Genomic DNA, 19,026 nt, shown 5'->3' on the forward strand with positions numbered 1-19,026 from the left:
CATAGTTGCAAGATGACTGTGTTTCCACTGAGTGATGTGATGCGATTTCTCTGGCGATAACATTCCAAGCATGGCGATGGATGTTCAAAACATTTGCAGTTTTTTTTCTATTGCAGTCACTGCACTAGCTGTCATTATTTCCAATCCAAGGCCACGTAGGCGTGTTCTGTGAGCAAAAATGAAAAGGCAAGCCTCTTACACGTGGGTTTCCATTAACCCTCAAAATGTGAAAACTGAAATTGCAAATATAATATATGTCTAAAGGAAAACATCAGTTTCGAAAAACGCAAAAAAAGTTCTTACGCTTGCATGAGTTGGTATTTCAGGTGAATCGAAAAAGCCATATTTTGCAAAAATGCAATGGAAATATTTTTTGGGCTTTTATAGTACACATGATGCTATGGCTATGTGCTTGTCAGTAGGAACTGACTCCCTCATGATGCTGCAGGCCCTACAAGAGGTGTTACTGCATGGTGTAACTCTTCAAAAGTTGAGTGGATCATCCTGAAGTTTTGAATCGAAATTGTGGACTATCACCTCCCAGTAATCCCTCATAAGTATAAGTGGCTTGCCTTTGTTTATTGTTGGACTTTCTTTCTGATAAGTCCATCTTCCTGTGTTGGGTTGCTTTGCAGTATAGACATTTGTTCGCAATGTTTGAATGCTAGCTACTTTCTCTGCAGGATTCTCTGCCATTGAATTGGCAATTACGGAACAGCCAATAGGAAGCCTTTCTCTGAAAAAAATGTCATTGGCCAGTCTCCCATCACGTCCTAGATATTCTAAAACCCGAAAAAGGGGAGGCGCAGAAGTCTATATTCTCTTCGTTCATTTGAATTACAATACGCTCAAAGATTATTTTGGGATTTTTACCCAATGAAGTCAAAATTATACTCCCTACCCCAGCTGTAATAATATTATCCACCTGTGCTTTTCCTACTAAGACATGTCAGAATATCCTCTGTAAAATAGGTTTATTCAGTATTATTATCATGTTTTCCAGGTGCGTTTCCCAGAAACAAATTCAGGAAAAATGTGGCACTACAGTGGGTTAAAAAAAAGCAAAAGAACTGATTTATTCATGCCCCTTTTTCAAGAAATAAGCTGGGGAAAAAAAACTGCAGACACATTTGGCTTTAAACCCTCATCAGAGCAGGTGTCACAGCATGTGTGAAATCCACAGGAATGCAATTACACCTGTGAAGAGGAAAAGAAAAAAAGGAAAAGAAAAATAAATTTTAAAAATAATTAATTGTTTTTCTTCATTTTACAACATTAATCAACACACATTTTTAAAACATCAGTGTTTATTTCACTCTGTCATAAAAAAAGCATTAAAGTGAAAAGAATGTCAAATAAAGAGGATCACATCATTTTTTCTCATGTGTTCGAGGTAAGGTAAGGTAGTGAGTGAGTGAATGCATATTTGTATTATACAGATGTTTTGTAATCCAGTCCAAACCTCAGCAGCCGTCAGCAATAAATGGCTGTTGAATTATTATATTGGCACTCATCACACCTTCAAAAGACTCTGTTGAACCTGCTGCTGAGGGAGCAGCGTGGGAAATGTATGCAGCTTTTGAACGCATGTCTCTGCTCAGAAAGCATTATTAGCCTTTGTGGAAATGGCATAGATAGAGAGAAGCAGGTCTGCTGGCTGATTGTGAAAAACAGTGAGGTGAATGTCTTACTTCTTGTTCATGGCTGAGTGAAGGGGCCCCACCTCTGATAGTAATAACAACCCCTGGTAGTGATAATAACAATAATGTTAATAATAATAATAATAGTCAAAATGATGGTGATGTTTAGCTCAGATGCTGTCTCAGAGTAAATTTCATGCTTCAGGAGCTGATTGTCTGTGTGAGTCTGAAACTAGGCTGGAGGCTTTAAGAGAAGCACAGCGTCAGAAGCAACTTCTCCCTCAGGGCCTTCCTACCCTCCTTTCCCCAAAACAAAACCTTCATTCCAGCTAAATCAAAAAGAAATATTCAAACCACCCATAGGGAACATGAACTCGACAGCCTTTGAGCTTTTATCAGGTTTGTTGTTTTGCTGCTCCTCCTCTGTCGTTTCCTCTCTTTTCGTTGAGAAATGTGACCGGATGAGTGCTTTTGGATGGCATTTATGAATATTATCAGTATTCACATAAGCAGGCCTGTCAGGGTGTGATTCTTTGTCCTTTCCTTTGTAGATATCTTGTCTTCCTGCAAATCAAGAGAGACCTCTACCACGGTCGGCTCCTGTGCAAAACCTCGGATGCGGCCATGCTGGCTGCCCACATCCTGCAAGGTAATGGAGGGTGACAGATGGAAATGACATGCAGCATTCTGCTTTGCATACACGACCTCTGTTTTACAATGCCCTGCAGTTCATCAGTCAGAGAAACACCATCAGCCAATTGAACTGATTTTCTTTATGTGGAAAGAAGCTAAATTAGGCGATGGTGCTCAAAGAACGCCTGCAGTGTTTTTTTATGCACACATGAGATTGTGCTACAGTCAGCATTTCATGCTCATCTTGTGTGATTTTCTATCCTGATATTGACTCTAAAATGCATACATAGTGAAGATTATTTTGTGTTTTGTATGATAATTAGTTCAGTGGTTTGCACAGTCTTTAACCCTTTGAAACCTGGATCATCATCACTTTTCTTGAGCAAAATGGCTTGAATTCTTTCAGAAACTTAGGGGAAAGGGCAATGAGCAACTTGGCAAGAAACATCCTACAAAGAAACCCTGCGAGAAATATGATTAGGATGACAAAAAATAAGACCTGAATATCAGTTTTAGAAAGGATGGAAGTATCATTTAAAAAAATTATCAAAAACTACAGAAAAGAATGCCAAGAAAACTATATTCATAAATTTTAGTTTTATATATTAAACTCTTTTTTTTAAGGTTTGTTTGTTTGTTTGTTGTCAAATTTGCATCATCATGTACATATTACTTTTTTTCCTACTAATTTCTTGCTCATTTTTTGGTTGCTCTTTGCCTTCTTTCAGTGTTTTTCAAAGAAATGAAGACAATTTGCCTAGGTTTCAAATGGTTAAGAAACAACAAGCTATGCTTAATTACTATAAAGTATTTGAAGTGGTTATCTGGTATCTTATCATTCTTTCCCCACACACATACACATGTAAACAAACACACAAGATACGGTGGCACAGCAAACGTCGCTGGAAGCTCAGTGTTAGAGGAAGGCAGCTCCTCTGGAGGAGGGGCGGATGAATTAAAGATGGGCTGCCTGGTCAGCTCCTCCTTGCAGAGAGAAATCAACATCAGGGTCATCTAAGGGAGTGCAGCGTGGCATGAAGGAACACAAATCATCCTGGGCATGTTCAGCCCATCTTTGCTGGCAAAAAGAGGCTGCACTCTGCTGGAAGCTGTAGACATCATTTGAACTTTTATTAGCCCTGATTGTTTGTGAATATGTTTAACATTTGACTTTTTCTGATTCCCCTCTCTCCAGCTGAGATTGGTAACTACGACCCGGGGAAGCATCCTGAAGGTTACAGCTCCAAATTCCAGTTCTTCCCCAAACATTCGGAGAAGCTGGAGCGCCGTATTGCAGACATACACAAGACAGAGCTGATGTAAGAGCCAAACTATAATCCTCCACTATCAATATCTCTTTTTTTTCACATACCTACAGATCCTGCTCCTAAACAGGCTCAACAAACACTAGACGTCCTATGACATTTATGTAATTAAGTGCTGTAATAAAACATAATTTCTCTGTAGGTTGGCAAGCAATTATTGTCACATATGTTAGCAGATACACAAGAGAAATTTTTTTCGCTGCTTTCCACTCAAATAACTGAGTAAAATTGTCTTGAGCTCATAACCTGCCCTTTATTACAGCTATTAGTTATGGTTCCCAACTAAAGCTTCACCTGAAAGAGCAGCAGAGCACAATAATGAAAGTGATCAGGCAGACATTGTGTCTACAGGTCCTTAAAATGTCTTACATTTAATCTGATATATATTAGGCCTTAAAAGTCATTAAATAGTCTTAAATTTAAATTTGTAAAGTCTTAATTGTCAAAACATTTGAAAAAAACAAACAAACATTTGATCTCTCTCTTTTGTTTTATTTTAGTGGAAATGAGTTGAGCTCTTCCACGTCTGATGTGAAAAATCCTGAAGCCTGCCATTGAACATAATATATTTATATATAAAAAATTATGTTAAAGAAAAAAATTACACATGTAGGTTTTTTTAAATTTCGACACTTTTGCGGGTCATTTTCTTGTTTGTTTTTGTACTTTTATTAATTTATTTTTTTGTGTATTTTCAGGTAATTTTCTTGTAACTTTTACTCATTTTTTGTCCTGTTTGTTCTTTTTAAGTGTTCTTCAGTTGCTCAGTGCCTTCTCCCTGTGTTTTTGAAAGAAATCAAATTTGCTCAGGTGTCAAAGGGTTAAAAACTTATGAGCAGCAAAAACACAGTTATATGCATTCCCCACTAGAGAGAACAATATATCTCAATAAAAAAACAACAACTTATCATACTCTGCAAATAAGCATGTAAATCTAAAGAACACCTTTAAAATACAAAATGTAAGAACATACTATAATATGCTCTAAATATACTTAAATACATATACTAAAATATTAAATATATTTATATACTACCATGTGCCAGTCACCTTGTTTCTTGTTGACAGACAAGTATTAAAAAGTGTTAAATTTTATTGATTCAGTGAAGACATAATGAATTTGTTTAGACTATTACCATGTGCAACGTTATTAAACAGAAAAATAGAGTTGAGCTCTAAAATATCATTATTACATTTAGTTAAAAAGATTGAAAATGTCTTAAAAAGCAATTAATTCAAGTGTTTGTTAGCTGTAGACACCCTGGATTTAGCAGGTCCATACACACACACACACACACACACACACACACACACGCATACACAAAGACAGAGACACTGTTGCTGAATTGTTTCATTCACACTCATCAAACTCCCCCAGCTGATTCTTATTTTCACTAAAAGTAGCATTTAATCATTTTGAATGTGACTCAGTTGCTGTGTTATTGATGCAGGCTGAGACACAGTAGAGAAAAACATCAACAAAGTCTTTGTGATGCTGTATGAGTAGAACCACACACAGCATGATGAGACTTTGCTGCCCACTAGTGGTTTCTTCTTTCTTCACCACTAAGTAACAGCGCATCACTACAAGTACTCATATTGATTTGACAGTCTGAATCTAACAGCTGCTTCATAAATACATCATGTTGTATTTTCTTTGCCTCAACTGATGTTGATGTTTGACCTCTGTAACCTCTGTGTGCCTCTTTCAGTCTCTTACTGGAAGTATATTCATTTGTGCCTCTTTTTAATGTGTTTTGGCCTTTCAAGACTTTTTGTGTTGCATTTTTTATGCTTATGGCGGACTGACACAGATGCTCGGTGTGTTGTTGCTCTCCCTCAGTGGACAGACACCTGAAACATCAGAGAGAAATTTCCTGCAGAAAGCCCAGCTGCTGGAGACATATGGTGTTGATCCACATCCATGCAAGGTTTCACAAGCACTGCTGTACTATTTTTTTAGATAGAAAACATTTCATAACTTTAAAACTCCTGGGATGTGCTACATGCTAAAACATATGTCTGATTTATGTTTTGTGTCCAAATGTGTGCGCTCAAGTTTTAAATTTGAAAATTGCTCTCTTTCAGGATGTATCTGGGAACCCAGCTTTTCTCGCCTTCACGCCATTTGGTTTTGTGGTGCTTCAGGGAAACAAGAGAGTTCATTTTCTCAAATGGTGAGCCAAACGTGCAACTCTGTATGTGAGCACAGTCCTTGAGTGATTGCAGGATGTGAACAGACAAACACTGACTGACTGACTGAGGGCCTTGATTTCACCTGATTTGACACGTGTGCTCTATAAGCAGGGCACTGTACATAAAACAGTGTGTGCACTGCAGCTGGTTGTACAGTCACACTCTACAAAGCTCATCCATCTGCTTCTACCTGTGACAAAAGCCGGCGGCTAACATGTGCGCAGATGGCTAATTACACCATCTTACGCCTACTGATTTGATTTCAGCAAGATGCCTTTCTGATAAAGTGAAAATGTATACAAGATGCTGCAGCTCTATTTAACATTTGTGTTTTTGTCTGTTTGCTTTTAAATGAAAAGGTTTCTGTTACAATAATGGAGACAGACTTATTATGTTTGCGGTATTTAAACTGGCTTTTGTTTGTTTGCCATCAGCAGCACTCAGGTTACCCTCATTCTCCATTTGCGGCCTGCAGGGAATATTATCAGTTATTTGTTTTGTCAGCCAAACACAGAGCTCCATGGCTGTTTATGTGATCTCACAGTGGTTGTCATGAATATTTAAAGAGGCTCTGGCTTTTTGTTTCCACGTGCTCTGTGTGTGACTGCTGCTGCTGCTCTCTCCTGGACAGGAATGAGGTGACCAAACTGAAGTTTGAAGGCAAGACGTTCCACGTATATGCAAATCAGAAGGAGGTGAGAGCATGAACTGTTGGGCGTGAGGTAAAAAAAAAAACAGTGCGGTTTTCTGTCTCAGTTTGTTTTATTTTCCTGCACGTTCTCTTATTTTCAACGTGCAGGATAAAAAGATCATCTTGACGTACTTTGCACCCACACCGGAGGCATGCAAGCACCTTTGGAAGTGTGGAGTGGAGAACCAAGCTTTCTATAAGTGAGTCCACAAATGTCTGCTTTGATTTAACCCTTTGGGACTGATTGTGTATTTTTGTTTAATCTTGGAATTTACATCTCAGCTCCTACAATAAATATTCTTTTTTTTATTCCAAAAACATTTAAGGCATTTAAAGGGTTAAAATTCAGAAAATCAATGAATATTAGATATTTATGATTAGGACTGATGTTGGTTCAAAATGAACTCAATGAAAGTAGAAAAACAAATTAAGGTGTAGTGTTTTTTGAAAGCTTGATTTTGAAAAATTTGCAGTATGATGTGAGTGTAATATTAAATTAAGCCCTAAGGATCAAGCTCAGAGTTTTCCTGAATGCTTCAAAGCTTCTGCCATTGCCTTGATGATTGACATCTAAATCAGTATTTTAATGCTTTATATATATATATATATATATATATATATATATATATATATATATATATATATATATATATATATATATATATATATATATACATATATACACACACACATATATATATATATATATATATATATATATATATATACATATATATATATATATATATATATATATATATATATATATATATACACACACACACACACAAATATATATATACACACACACACACACACACACACACACACACACAAATATATATATATATATATAATATATATAATATATATACATATATTAAAATGCATTACCCCAAAAAACACCCAACCAGCCCATGGAATAAAAAAACAAACAAAATTAATCTAAAATTATTCAACTCTTGCATAGGCTACATTGAACGAAAGATTTATTTATTCATTTGTTTATGAGCAAATTAAATTTTATTGGGTGTGGTTGCAATTTATTGATGTGATTATTGCACATTTTGAAGCCAGTTTTCGTTCAATGTAAAAGTCAAAGTCCGATTTGTATCCTCATTTTGTCACAAATGAGTTCTGATGAGGACCCAAAGGCAGAAAACAAGCCAGTAACACAATATACAAATGAAACACGAATTAAAAAACTAAGCTGAACAAAACAGGGAAATAAGTAGGAACCTGGGTTAAAACAGCAAATATAATATGATATGGAAACAACAGTGAGGATCACAGACAGACTGACCAGAAACAAAGGCAGACACACAGGGCGATATACACAGGGAACTACTCAGGGCAATGACACACAGCTGGGGGAGGTGGACATTAATAAAAGGAGGGAAACACAGGGACTGGCTCATGATTTAGGGTGTGGCATAGAACACAAGGGTGCAGCAAACAGGACTAAAACAGAACAGGTGTGCAGGGAAGACTCTAACAAGGAAGGACTAACGAGACTGATTAAAGAGAGATGAAACTAATCAGGGAAACACTTAGGTGGGAAAACACACCAAAGCTGTGTTTGAACCTGTTCATGCACTCACTCACTCACTCACTGTTCTCTGTGTCATGTGTATTAAATAGTGAATTATATAGGGAATAACCAAACAAGATTTTGGACACTATGAGGGAATTTTTGCATTGTATTACATCACATTGAGAAAGTAAAATGTAAGGATCATCATATGTACACTCAAACAGGCTGTGCATTTTGCTGCTGTAAATTTGAACAAAACCCCCAAAACAAAGTCCACAATATAACTGTGAAATATCTCAGGCTAGACTCATAGTTACAATAATGGCATAAGTATATTGATAATGAATGCAAGTTAAAAAAAAGAAAAGAAAAGTATATTAGCTTGTGTTGTCATTTAAAAAAAAAAAAATTATTGCCTATTCTCAGTGAAGATTCGAGCCCTCAAAAACAGTTTTCTGGACAGCCCTAATCTCAGTGCTCTTCTCATTAAACCTCCACACTGATTTATACCTGCTCTTCATTTTTTGAGCTGTCAGGCAGGTTACCGTCACGGTACCTCGGTGTCCTTAAAAGCCCCTTCCCTCCGGGCTGTTTGTCAGCGGGAAAATGAGGTGTAAGTTGCCCGTGACCTTTAGTGATTGAGTGCGCGCTGGCACGAGACTGCGAGCACTTCAACGCTCCCTCTGAGATATGGCTCCCCTGTCTCAGCCATGAATAATAGTCCCCTCTGCTCACTCCAGCTCCGGAAAGGTGATTAAAAAACAAACTAAAAAAAGAGAAAAAGAACAAGCAGCCTGCGAGCTCATTGCGGTAGAGCAATGAGACGGGCCGATGGCTCAGGTGATGAAGGGTGTGTGTCGGGGTTAGCAGATGGGGAGAGAGGGATCATGGGAAGGGCAGAGCTTGCATGTGCATTGGAGTTAATGTGATGTGACCTTTGGATGACTCCCTGAAGTGGCAGACTGATGATATTTTATCAGCCTGGTGCTTATTATAAAACAAGGAGTCGGGGGAACACAAAGGCAAGCGGACATGTGATAAAGACGTCTTTCAGAGAAGTACACACATGCCTTGAAAGCAAAATGAAACATTAATGTCTCGCTTACTATAACAATGTAAACATATTGAATACTGTATGGAGCCGTGCCGAGGCTGCGTTGCCTATACTGCAAGGATATACATGCATAATTTAAGGCAGGGTATTTGATCCCAGCTCCTGCTTTGTTCTGGGAGTCAGAAAGCAAAGATTTAATATATTTGCGCTTATTTAACAGTGTGATCATATGCAGTGGGGGTTTGTTTATATTTTCAAGCTCCTTCTTGTTTTCCTTGTTTACAGGGTTCCAGTGGATCCTTAAAACGTTTTAAAAGGCACTGAATTTATTAATCTAAAGAAAAGGCATTAATAGGTATTAGAATTACTTAATTTAATCTTTCAAAAGTCTTAAAAATGCTCGGATATGGGAAGTAGGGTTTTATCAATCCCTTTCTCTGATGTTGCATTGTAAAATCTCAAAGAATTGGTAACATGTAGTTTTTTGTTAAACAATTTAATAAAGTCCTCTTCTTAAACTTGTCATTCAAACAGAATCTAAAATGCAGATTTTGAAAAACACAAAATTGCCAAGAAAACCAGAAAGAAGTGCCAGATACTATATTTCTTACTTTTGTTGGTAATCTAAATAGATGCTTTGATGATAATATATCCGCTGTCTTCCATGTTACTCACTCAAAAAAGGGTTTTTATTTCAACATCAATGCAGATAACCAAACCTTTTCACTGGAAAGAATTTTCATGTTATAATAAATATTGGGGCAAAATAAAATGATCTGTCTGTCAGTTTTGGTTATTGAAAAAAATAGTTAAAATTCTGAATAGTCTTAAAATCATTCCAAGTGGCATTAAAAAAACCTTTAAAGGTGTTTAATGTAACTTACTTGAACACTTTAAAATTCCTTTTTGAATAGTGTGAAACTTTATGTTTTAGGAGTAATTAACTTGAAACTTCATATATAGTGTTCATATATATATATATATATATATATAGGATAGTGTTGAAAAGTCAGTTGGAATTAATGAACTTGTATGGATAATCAATTTGAAAACTTATGTTCATAATAATGGTAATTAAGTATTTAATAAGCATATTTATGAACACACATTTTTAAGTTGATTACCAGTAAAAATTATTTTTTTCACATTATTTAGAAGGAATTTGAAAGTGTTATATATTTAAATTGCCATAAATATGAACACAGTTGAAATTTAAAAATTAAAATTCTATAATTTCAGCTATTTTTTCCACATTATTTTAAAGGATTTTTTAAGCTGCAGGAACCTCGATTTAGGTGTAATGTTCTTCATTTCTCTTTCTCTTCTCCTCCCATCAGGCTTGAGAAGTCGAGTCAGGTTCGCACGGTGTCCAGCAGCAACCTGTTCTTCAAGGGCAGCCGTTTCCGTTACAGGTAGAGTACATGGCAGGACAGTTTGACTGATGACAGGGAGGGGAGGACACTGCAGAAAACCCCCAGCTGGAAGTGGACAGAAGTGTTCCCTGAGGATGTGGCCTGCTGGCCCTCTGTGCTGTAACGTCAGCGTGTTTTTGCCCGGAGCATAGGACTGACACCTCACAGGAGGACACAGAGGGAGAAATGAAGGGGACTGCTCACATGAGGCATTCTCACCTTGTATGAGCTGTAAACCTGTAGTCTGTCCCATATATTGTCCTTTAAGAATGGATCAGTTCATCCAAACTATATATATACACGTATAAAATCTCACTTATATTTGGTGGTATTAAGCTTGCTATGACAGTATATGATTGTTGCTCAGATTCTGAGATATCCATCTCTGAGAATTTTTGCCTCTGCTGGTGAATGAATTTCCCTTTTATTGTGCCCGTCATTTAACAATTACATTTCAAACAGCAATGTACATTTGCAGAAATAGTATTCCTGTTTCTCTGGATATTCCACACAACCTGCTGTGAAGAATTTCCACTGTAGCTACTTTATCCTGAAGAAATTAGCAAGGTGGTGGCAGAATATGGATATCTCAAAACCTCAGCCGTTAACCCTTTGAAACCTGGAGCTTTTGCCTTTCACAAGTTTATTAAATCTTTTAACGCTGTGCAGTTTTTTTTTTCAAAAACATGAAAAGAAAGGTAATAAGCAACTTTGTTAAAAAATGTTACACAATTTGCAAGAAATTAATATATTTACATTTTTTTAAAGCTAGGGAGAAATGTCTTTATAGGTCATATCCTTTTTTAGTTTTATTTTTTCTCTTTTTTAAAAAAAAATTTATATTTTCAGGTTATTTTTTTGTACTTTTCACTGTTCTTTCCCCCAAAGTTTTTGGTTATTTCTTTTTTGTTGCTTATTTGCTGTCTTCCCATGTTTTTTAATTAATTATACCAATTTGCTCAGGTTTAAGGGTTAAATTTAAACCCTCTTGAGGCATATGAGAAAATATATTTTAATTTGGAGGAAATGGTACTTTAAAGGTTCAGTGTGTAGGATTTTGGGGGATATATTTGCAGAAATTAAATAAAATAAGTGAGTTTTCTTTGGTTTATAATCACCTGAAAATAAGAATCGTCGTTTTTTTTTTTTTTTTACCTGAGAATGAGCCGCGTATATCTACATGGTGAGCAGGTCCTGATCTTGGAGTCAACCATGCTGCACCGCTGTGTTTCTACAGTAGCCCAGAATGGACAAATCAAACACTGGCTTAAAATAGGCCCATTCGTGTTTTAATTTTTTTTTTTTTGTGTTTTAGCGTATTAATGTCAGCCACCGTAGTTAACAAACCCTCTATGACAAGCTGAAAAAATGCTAATTTTTAATGTGAAACAGTTTTATTCAGAGTTTTAAAATATGTTAGCACACATTAGCAGATGCTGGGCTAGTGGGCCGTCTGAAACATGCCAAACAACATGGGAGAACGGTTTTATTCAGCAGTTTTACATGAATCACATGGTTTGTTTGTTTTAAAGAGGAAACGTCAGTGGATTATTCAGCTACTGGCCAAAACCAGGAACAACGAACAGTGGAGGAAATCTAACCACCAAATCCTACACACTGCTCCTTTTAGAAGAAAATATTCATATTTCCCCATTTAAAGGTCAGACTAAAGGGAGGTCATTTAGCATTCAGCATATCTTATAATACTCATATATGGAGACTTTATATGAATTGCAAGCCCAGTCAGTTAAACATTGAGTTTATTGTTGAAGGTCAAACCATGATCATTGTTTTGATATTTTTGCCTGAGAGTCTGTGTGTGTGCATTTGTCTGACTGGTGGTAATTCAGTTTCACAAAGCTGAATTCACTGGCTTAATTCAATCATGATGCTCATGCACTGTACTCATCCACTGCACTGATGGCTTTCATGGCATTGGGTGACACCAGAGTGCCTGGTTATGTGTGTGTGTGTGCGTGTGTGTGAAACTCATCCTGAGCATCGTCTCTGTGCTTTATGACAGTGGACGAGTGGCAAAAGAGGTGATGGAGCAGAGTGCCAAAATCAAACGCGAACCTCCAGAAATACACAGGTAGAGTTGTGAATTCAGGAGAGGTCAGAATGTCCTCAATCAGATTTTTGTTTACTTTTTCTCCATTTTTCTTAGGCACCAAGCTACTGTAGATGTCTTTATATCAGCAGCACCTACTCCCTACAGTTTGAGTTACACCCGCTGTGCAGTGACGTCTGGGCATCTGTGTCTGTGTTTGTCTCTGCAGGGCTGGCCTTGTGCCCAGCAGAAGTTGTCCATCCATCACCCATGGGCCTCGTCTCAGCAGTGTGCCGCGCACGCGTCGGAGAGCCGTGCACATATCGATCATGGAGGGTAAGCTTCACCTCCATGCTTCACCAGGTTTAAGCAAGCAGCAAATCCTCTGACTGTCATGGAAATTTATGTTTTAACAAGACTTTGTATGTTCTGTAGAGGCCTCACAGTGAGCATGGTATTGTTAACATCATTCCTAGCTAACACATAAATTTGTTGTTTCAGTAGCATCCAGGGAGCAGTTATAATCCCACCCTTCAGATATAAAATGCTTTATTACAAACCTGAGCAAATTGGTTTGATTTCATTCAATGAACAACTCAACCACACATAGCTCAAGACAGCAGGAGTGGGTGGTTTTCAATTACAAATTTGCAAAAAAAATTGCAGTATTTTCAAAATGTCGATAAAACACAATCGGGCGATTACTGCGTTTCCACTGAGTGATCATATTCGATTTCTGTGGGGTTGTAGGTGTGTTATGAAGCAAAAATGGAAAGGCAAGCCCCTTATATGTGTGAGTGGCCACATGGGACTTGTGGATTCAAAACTTCCAGATGATCTCAACTCAACTTTTAAAGAGTCGTGTCATCCAATAACACCTCTTCTAGCTCCTGCTGCACCATCAGGGAGTCAAAAAAAGAAACAAACATGGAAATTGGAACCAACCAATATTTGAGAAATTGCAGCTTGGTTGGGCCCAAAAGGAAGTCTCGGCCAGCCACACAACGGGTTGTAGGACCCTGACTTTTCCTTACTAAACTAAATAAACAGTGTAGAAGGTGAACGAGCAAACAGGGCAATGAAATCTATCCTCAAAAAAAATAAACACAAAATAAAAAGTGAATGAAAACTAACAGTAAGTGGATCACAATGTCTGGAAGAGAGAGCCAGCTGTATCTCTAGCTTGGGCAGGGCCATCAACTAATCACTGATCGGGAGCACCTGAGAGAGAGAAAGAGTAGCAGGAAGGGAGAAAAATGTGAGAAGAGGGAGTGCGTAACACACTCACATACACACACATGCTGTAACTTGAGCCATTTGGCCCAGTTCATGCTTACAGCGCTGGTGGGACATGCTGCAGGTGTGTGCGTCAGTCAGCCTGCTGTACTTCAATGAGCTTCAGAGCTCTGTGTGTGTTTGAGCGATTGTCTATTTGGAGTGACAAATGGTGCACTTATGTGATGGCGGAATGTCAGAGTTTTTGAGTTTAAAAGTTGTTCTTCTGACTTTGCTGTGTTCATGTGATTTATGGTGGTAAAGTGGGAACAACATGGAAGCTACAATGAAGATGGGATGCATTTTAATGCTAAGAGTGTTTAAACAAGAGCTTGATAGCTGTTTCACTTTTATTTATATGTTTTTATTTTATCTTATTTTTTATGTAATTTATATATTTTTTATATTTAATCTACGTCACAATACATGGACAGCAGTTAATACTATATTACACTTAATGTGACCAAAAATTGATATTTATCACGCGAATTAATAAAAAAGTTTCTTACCATTGACCAAACATTGACTTTTGCCCATTTATGATGTCAAGTCGGCAACTTGTGTTATAAAATAACATTATCAGTGTTAGGAAACTGGCCTGGCTGCTTTATAGATCAATGTTTGCTTGCTTGCTACAGCTAATAGATGTAGATACTAAAATGTGCAACTACTAAAAGTAAATGATAACAACTAGGAACAAAAGAACCAAATATATGATTATTTACTGTCAGTTGTTTACACTATGTCATGCACACGTCACACCTCCACAACTTATCTAAATTTCCCAATTTCCCACTCGTAATTACGACTTTGGAGGGCCATTCATGTGCTCGTAACTCATAAATACGGTAAATATTTCTGTGGAGCACGTAAAAGCCGCATTATTCAGCTGACCTGCATGCTCTTGGCCGAGAACAGTTGGCATCACTTCTTTTACTGGACGCATGGATGCAGCAGGTGTACTGCCTGGCTCTGTGCCTAAACCAGCAGTGAGACCCTTAGACCTGTCTTCCAGGTACATACTGTAACTCTTTGTACAGTGAGATAAATGGAGGCCAGGAGCAGGTGCACTGTGTATATTGAGGGTCGTTTGCTGTGGGTTCACTTCACCCCAGTGTGTGCTGACTGGGTGTCTTACAGTGGTATTAATACCCCAGCTGAAAATAGCCTGGGTCTTCTATTCCATTTATGTCACTGGCCTGGGTGGGGCCAACCTGGGCCAGGCCAATGCCGACAATTGTAGCACTGCTGCTGAAAGCCACCGTTTTACCTCACACACTCCTCTACTCCGCAACTAAAGTTCAGCCCAACACATACACATACACACAGCAAGACTGTGGCCTGGACTCTGGGACAGGGACCATAAGGACGGGATAAACGTGTGCATGCTGCAGCCATGGTGAAGTGTTTGATCCGAATCACCACCCGGGTGAACGTCCACCTGCGGATGATCAATCACTGCTACCGGGATGTGAAGGTTCGTGTGCTGAGCCTGGGGCCTCGCATGCTGGGCAAGGCCCTGGGCGTCCTGCCTCTTTATCCCGCCCTGACAGGGCAGCAGGAATCTGCCTGCGCCACCCCTCTACCTGGCACCCCGCTGCCCTGCGTTCAGCCCAGCAACCCTCCAGGTAACCTCACCGCAGAGCCCGCCAGAGATGTGCTTTACATGGAAGTGTCAATGGCTTTCTCTATTTTAACTCAGCCACTGCCTCAGCAGTGTTGACGGGGAGAGAATGACACCATTCCTGTGGTTGTCTGTCCCAGCAGGGCTCAGTAGCATTTTATTTTCTTTTTTAAGGTCATTGTGTTGATTTAGATTGGAGGTCTCTTTATGTCACAATGAGATTAGGTTCCACTCAGGAGATAAGGTGTGTTTATTTGGTGGTTCTTTTAAAGTTTCAAAATAAAAGCTTGAAACACAAATGAAAGCTTTTTCTGCTCGCTGCCTCACCAATGTAAGTGTAAAATAAGCTGAGGCAGATCAACAACAAGCAAAGATGGCCGCTGATGGTCACCCAGCCTTTTATGCTCCCTTCTTTTAACTTGAGTTTCATGTCAGCAGAAGCTTTGACACCAGACACAATCACTCCACCTTTCCTGCGGTTCTTTGAAAAAAAATCATTTTGATGTTTTGCTTCCTCATCGAAAGCTGAATGTTAATCCCTTCCCTTTATAGTGAAGGTGTAATATTGCTGCTTTGACACTCTGGAGAATGTGATATCGTCAGCAAAGGGCTCAGCCGCAGCTCATCCTCTGACATGTACACTGTGATGAGACTCTCACATACACTTCTGCTTCAGATAAAGCAGTGGAGCTGCACTGTAGAGAATATTTATCATGACTTAAAGCTTCTGTAAATGCGGCTTTAAATAGTAAGAATGCACATATCATTATCAAAGTTGAGCGTCTCATTAAGTATCTACAAAAATTTGAGTGAAAATAAATGTTCCCAACTGTTAGAAAACCTTGTTGAAAACAGCTCATTTTGAGGATAATAGCATTTCGCCAGACTGTGTGGGCATGGCAGATTACGTTTTGATTGACACCTCCTTGGATCCCGCCTTTGTCAGTTGTCTCTCGTTTCCACGACGACAGCCATGGAGCAAAACAGAGTCGGTGTGGTACAGCTCTATCTGTTCACCCCTCTGACTCTGGCTGCGTTCCTAAATCCAATCTGATGCTCTGCACTAAAATGATGAGAGAGTTATTGTTTGAAGCCGCGGAGCGTTCAGTTTCTCCATGAATTAACATTACACATTCACTCTGTTCGGTACTTTGCTGCTCATTCTCCCCTAACAGAGTGCCCAGAGTAGTGCACTGCTCTGAATAACCGAACGGTGCATTCCACCAGCGCTCCGAATTTACCGATGATCCACTCAGAGTGAGTGTTTCTGAATGCACCCTACTGAAAGGAGCATTGGGGAATTTCAGTTTGGCATGTTAAAGTAGTGTCAACTGACACCTCCATATTACGTAGTATGGATCGGGGATAACCACGCCCAAATCAACCTAGCTTCAGGAAACTGTGAAAAAACTCAAATGGTGATATTTCAAATTTGGATTGAGGCTAATGTCTGATCATATTTGCTGCTTTTTATTATGCATGTAAGACTAAATTACATATCAAGAAAGTTTTCCCAGAGGCTATTACCCTTTGAGACTTAAGCAAATTTGCTTGATGTCTTCCATTCTGTTGTCTTATTTAGCCACTCTCTAGCAATCGCCATTTTTAAGAAATATAAAAGCTTCAGAGTTTGTGAGTTGGGGTATTTGACATATTTGGTGACGTATTTGGTGACGTAAAGCAAAATGCAAAAGTCTCTTCAGCTTATGTTAACCACTGACTTTATTTCAGACGCTGTGCCAAAAACCCATTCAAAACACCCATTGACTTTGTGAAGAGGGAACTGGAAGTGCTAAAATGCAAACTCATGTCTGCATTTTATGACTCATTCCTGCAGCACTCTGTTGTGTGCTTTTTATTTTGTTTTGATTTCATCAGGAAAGATTCCTTGACAGTTTGGTGCTGATGCAAGCTGATCGGATATAAGTTTTCTTTAGACATTAAGGCATTTTCAAGTCCATCTTAAAATAGCACTCATATGGCTCAATGCACATTAAAACAGTTTTGTTGCTGCAATCATGAAATTTGTATTCAAAACACAGTATCTGGAAAATACAGAGCTTGTCTAACTAAGACTGCAAGTGTCAAAATATGTATCTTCAGCTGAACTTGCACTGCAATGAACAAGTAATGCATTTTTGCACTGAATAGGCTTCCACACTTGGGACTAAGAATGCAAAAGCAGACCGACAAAACGGATGTTAGAAAAAAAGAGTTTCTAGTTCTTAGTGAACTGTGCAGGTGGATGAAGGACAAGACGATGGGCTGAGGTGAGGGATAATCTGTGTTTTTGTGGTTTTCTTCAGCTGGAGGTGTGGACAGGGTGGCTGGCAAGGAAACCTGGCAGAGATCACTGAAACAGGTCTTGGCAAAAAAACAACAATGGGCAAGCAGGAAAAAAATGGAAAAGATCTGAATTGAACTGGACATGTCATGCAACAAAGCGTGTATGGCAGCAATCTAGCAGGGCGTGGTTGTGGAGCTCGCTCTCTTGTAGAAAGCTGGCTTGATTGCAGGCAAGTGTGTTGATTGCTGATTGCCACCAGTTGTGTAGAGTGATGAATGCAGATGAGGGGAAGCAGGAACACACCAAACAAACAGAAGTGACAGAAAAAAATAAAAATAAATCACACTCACGCAGGCACAACGGAGACAACAAGCACTGTGGATTTTAAATCATATCTGTTACAGATGAGATTCCCTCCCTGGCAGTATAGACAGTCAGACTTGAAATGACAGACTTGGAAAAATTGTTAACATATTCTTGAGCCTTGTGATTTGTATTGTGTTTCAGACAACAAGGCTCTGTTCTAAATATCAAACATCCTTAACCCTTTAACACCTAGTTCGACATCAGCTGCTGCATTTAGATGTCTTTTAATAGCATTTAAACCTCTGAAACCTGAACAAGTGATTCGATTTTGGTCTGGATTGGACTGGTTTGATTTCTTTCAAAAACGTGAAAAAAACACAATGAGGAACCTGGCAAGAAATGCCCTGTAAACTGCAGAAAAAAATGTAAAAGGTGACTACTGATGGATTATTAGATTTTCTTTTTAAAGACAAAAATGTCCAGAAAACTATATCTAGAATTCAGTTCATTATATATTTAAAATTAAGTTAATAATAATTTTCTTGTTTATAATAAAGTTCTTGCTAATTTTGGACATTTCTTGCTTGACGCCCTTTTCCCGTATTTATGAAAGACATCAAAACAATTTGCTTAGATTTCAAAGGGTTAAACAAGCTTTTAAAACAAACAATGCATCTTAAGAAATCTAATATCTTGTGTCAGTGCTGTAACCTCTCGTATCAGTTTGCTATGATATAAGGGCTCCAAAAAGTGTGGCAGAGGAAAAAGAGGATGTTGGTGACTTTATCAGGAGGCAGTGAAATAGACTTTTTCCTAATGGGTTTGTACACTGTGGTTGAGCAAGTGGAGGGGATGGTTTCTTCCATTAGATGATGAGGTGTCACATCCTCTCCACAATGTTGGCTAATGTTATCTACAAGTTGCAATAATGTTTTAAAGAAAACATTTTAATCTAATGTTCAAAGAACCTTTCAAGGATGTTAATCATTTTTAATAATT

The 19,026-nt window shown here is 38.3% G+C and overlaps 1 protein-coding gene across 4 annotated transcripts in view; it reads left to right on the plus strand.

Annotated features, from left to right (window-relative positions):
* The window catches only part of frmd5a (FERM domain containing 5a), a 98,782-nt gene that overhangs the window by 71,751 nt on the left and 8,005 nt on the right, over positions 1-19,026 (plus strand). For 2 of the 4 annotated variants that reach the window (XM_042496926.2, XM_088080594.1), the window contains exons 5-13: positions 2,192-2,289; positions 3,469-3,592; positions 5,442-5,529; positions 5,687-5,775; positions 6,426-6,489; positions 6,594-6,685; positions 10,411-10,485; positions 12,509-12,577; positions 12,765-12,871. In XM_042496926.2, the coding sequence (XP_042352860.1) occupies positions 2,192-2,289; positions 3,469-3,592; positions 5,442-5,529; positions 5,687-5,775; positions 6,426-6,489; positions 6,594-6,685; positions 10,411-10,485; positions 12,509-12,577; positions 12,765-12,871 (806 nt within the window). The remainder of the gene's footprint in view (positions 1-2,191; positions 2,290-3,468; positions 3,593-5,441; positions 5,530-5,686; positions 5,776-6,425; positions 6,490-6,593; positions 6,686-10,410; positions 10,486-12,508; positions 12,578-12,764; positions 12,872-19,026) is intronic. The other 2 variants (XM_088080592.1, XM_088080593.1) reach the window with 2 other exon arrangements.

Source organism: Plectropomus leopardus, chromosome 7 (genome assembly GCF_026936395.1).
Source record: "Plectropomus leopardus strain MGB_pleo_1.0 chromosome 7, ASM2693639v1, whole genome shotgun sequence".
Taxonomy (NCBI): Eukaryota; Metazoa; Chordata; class Actinopteri; order Perciformes; family Serranidae; genus Plectropomus; species Plectropomus leopardus.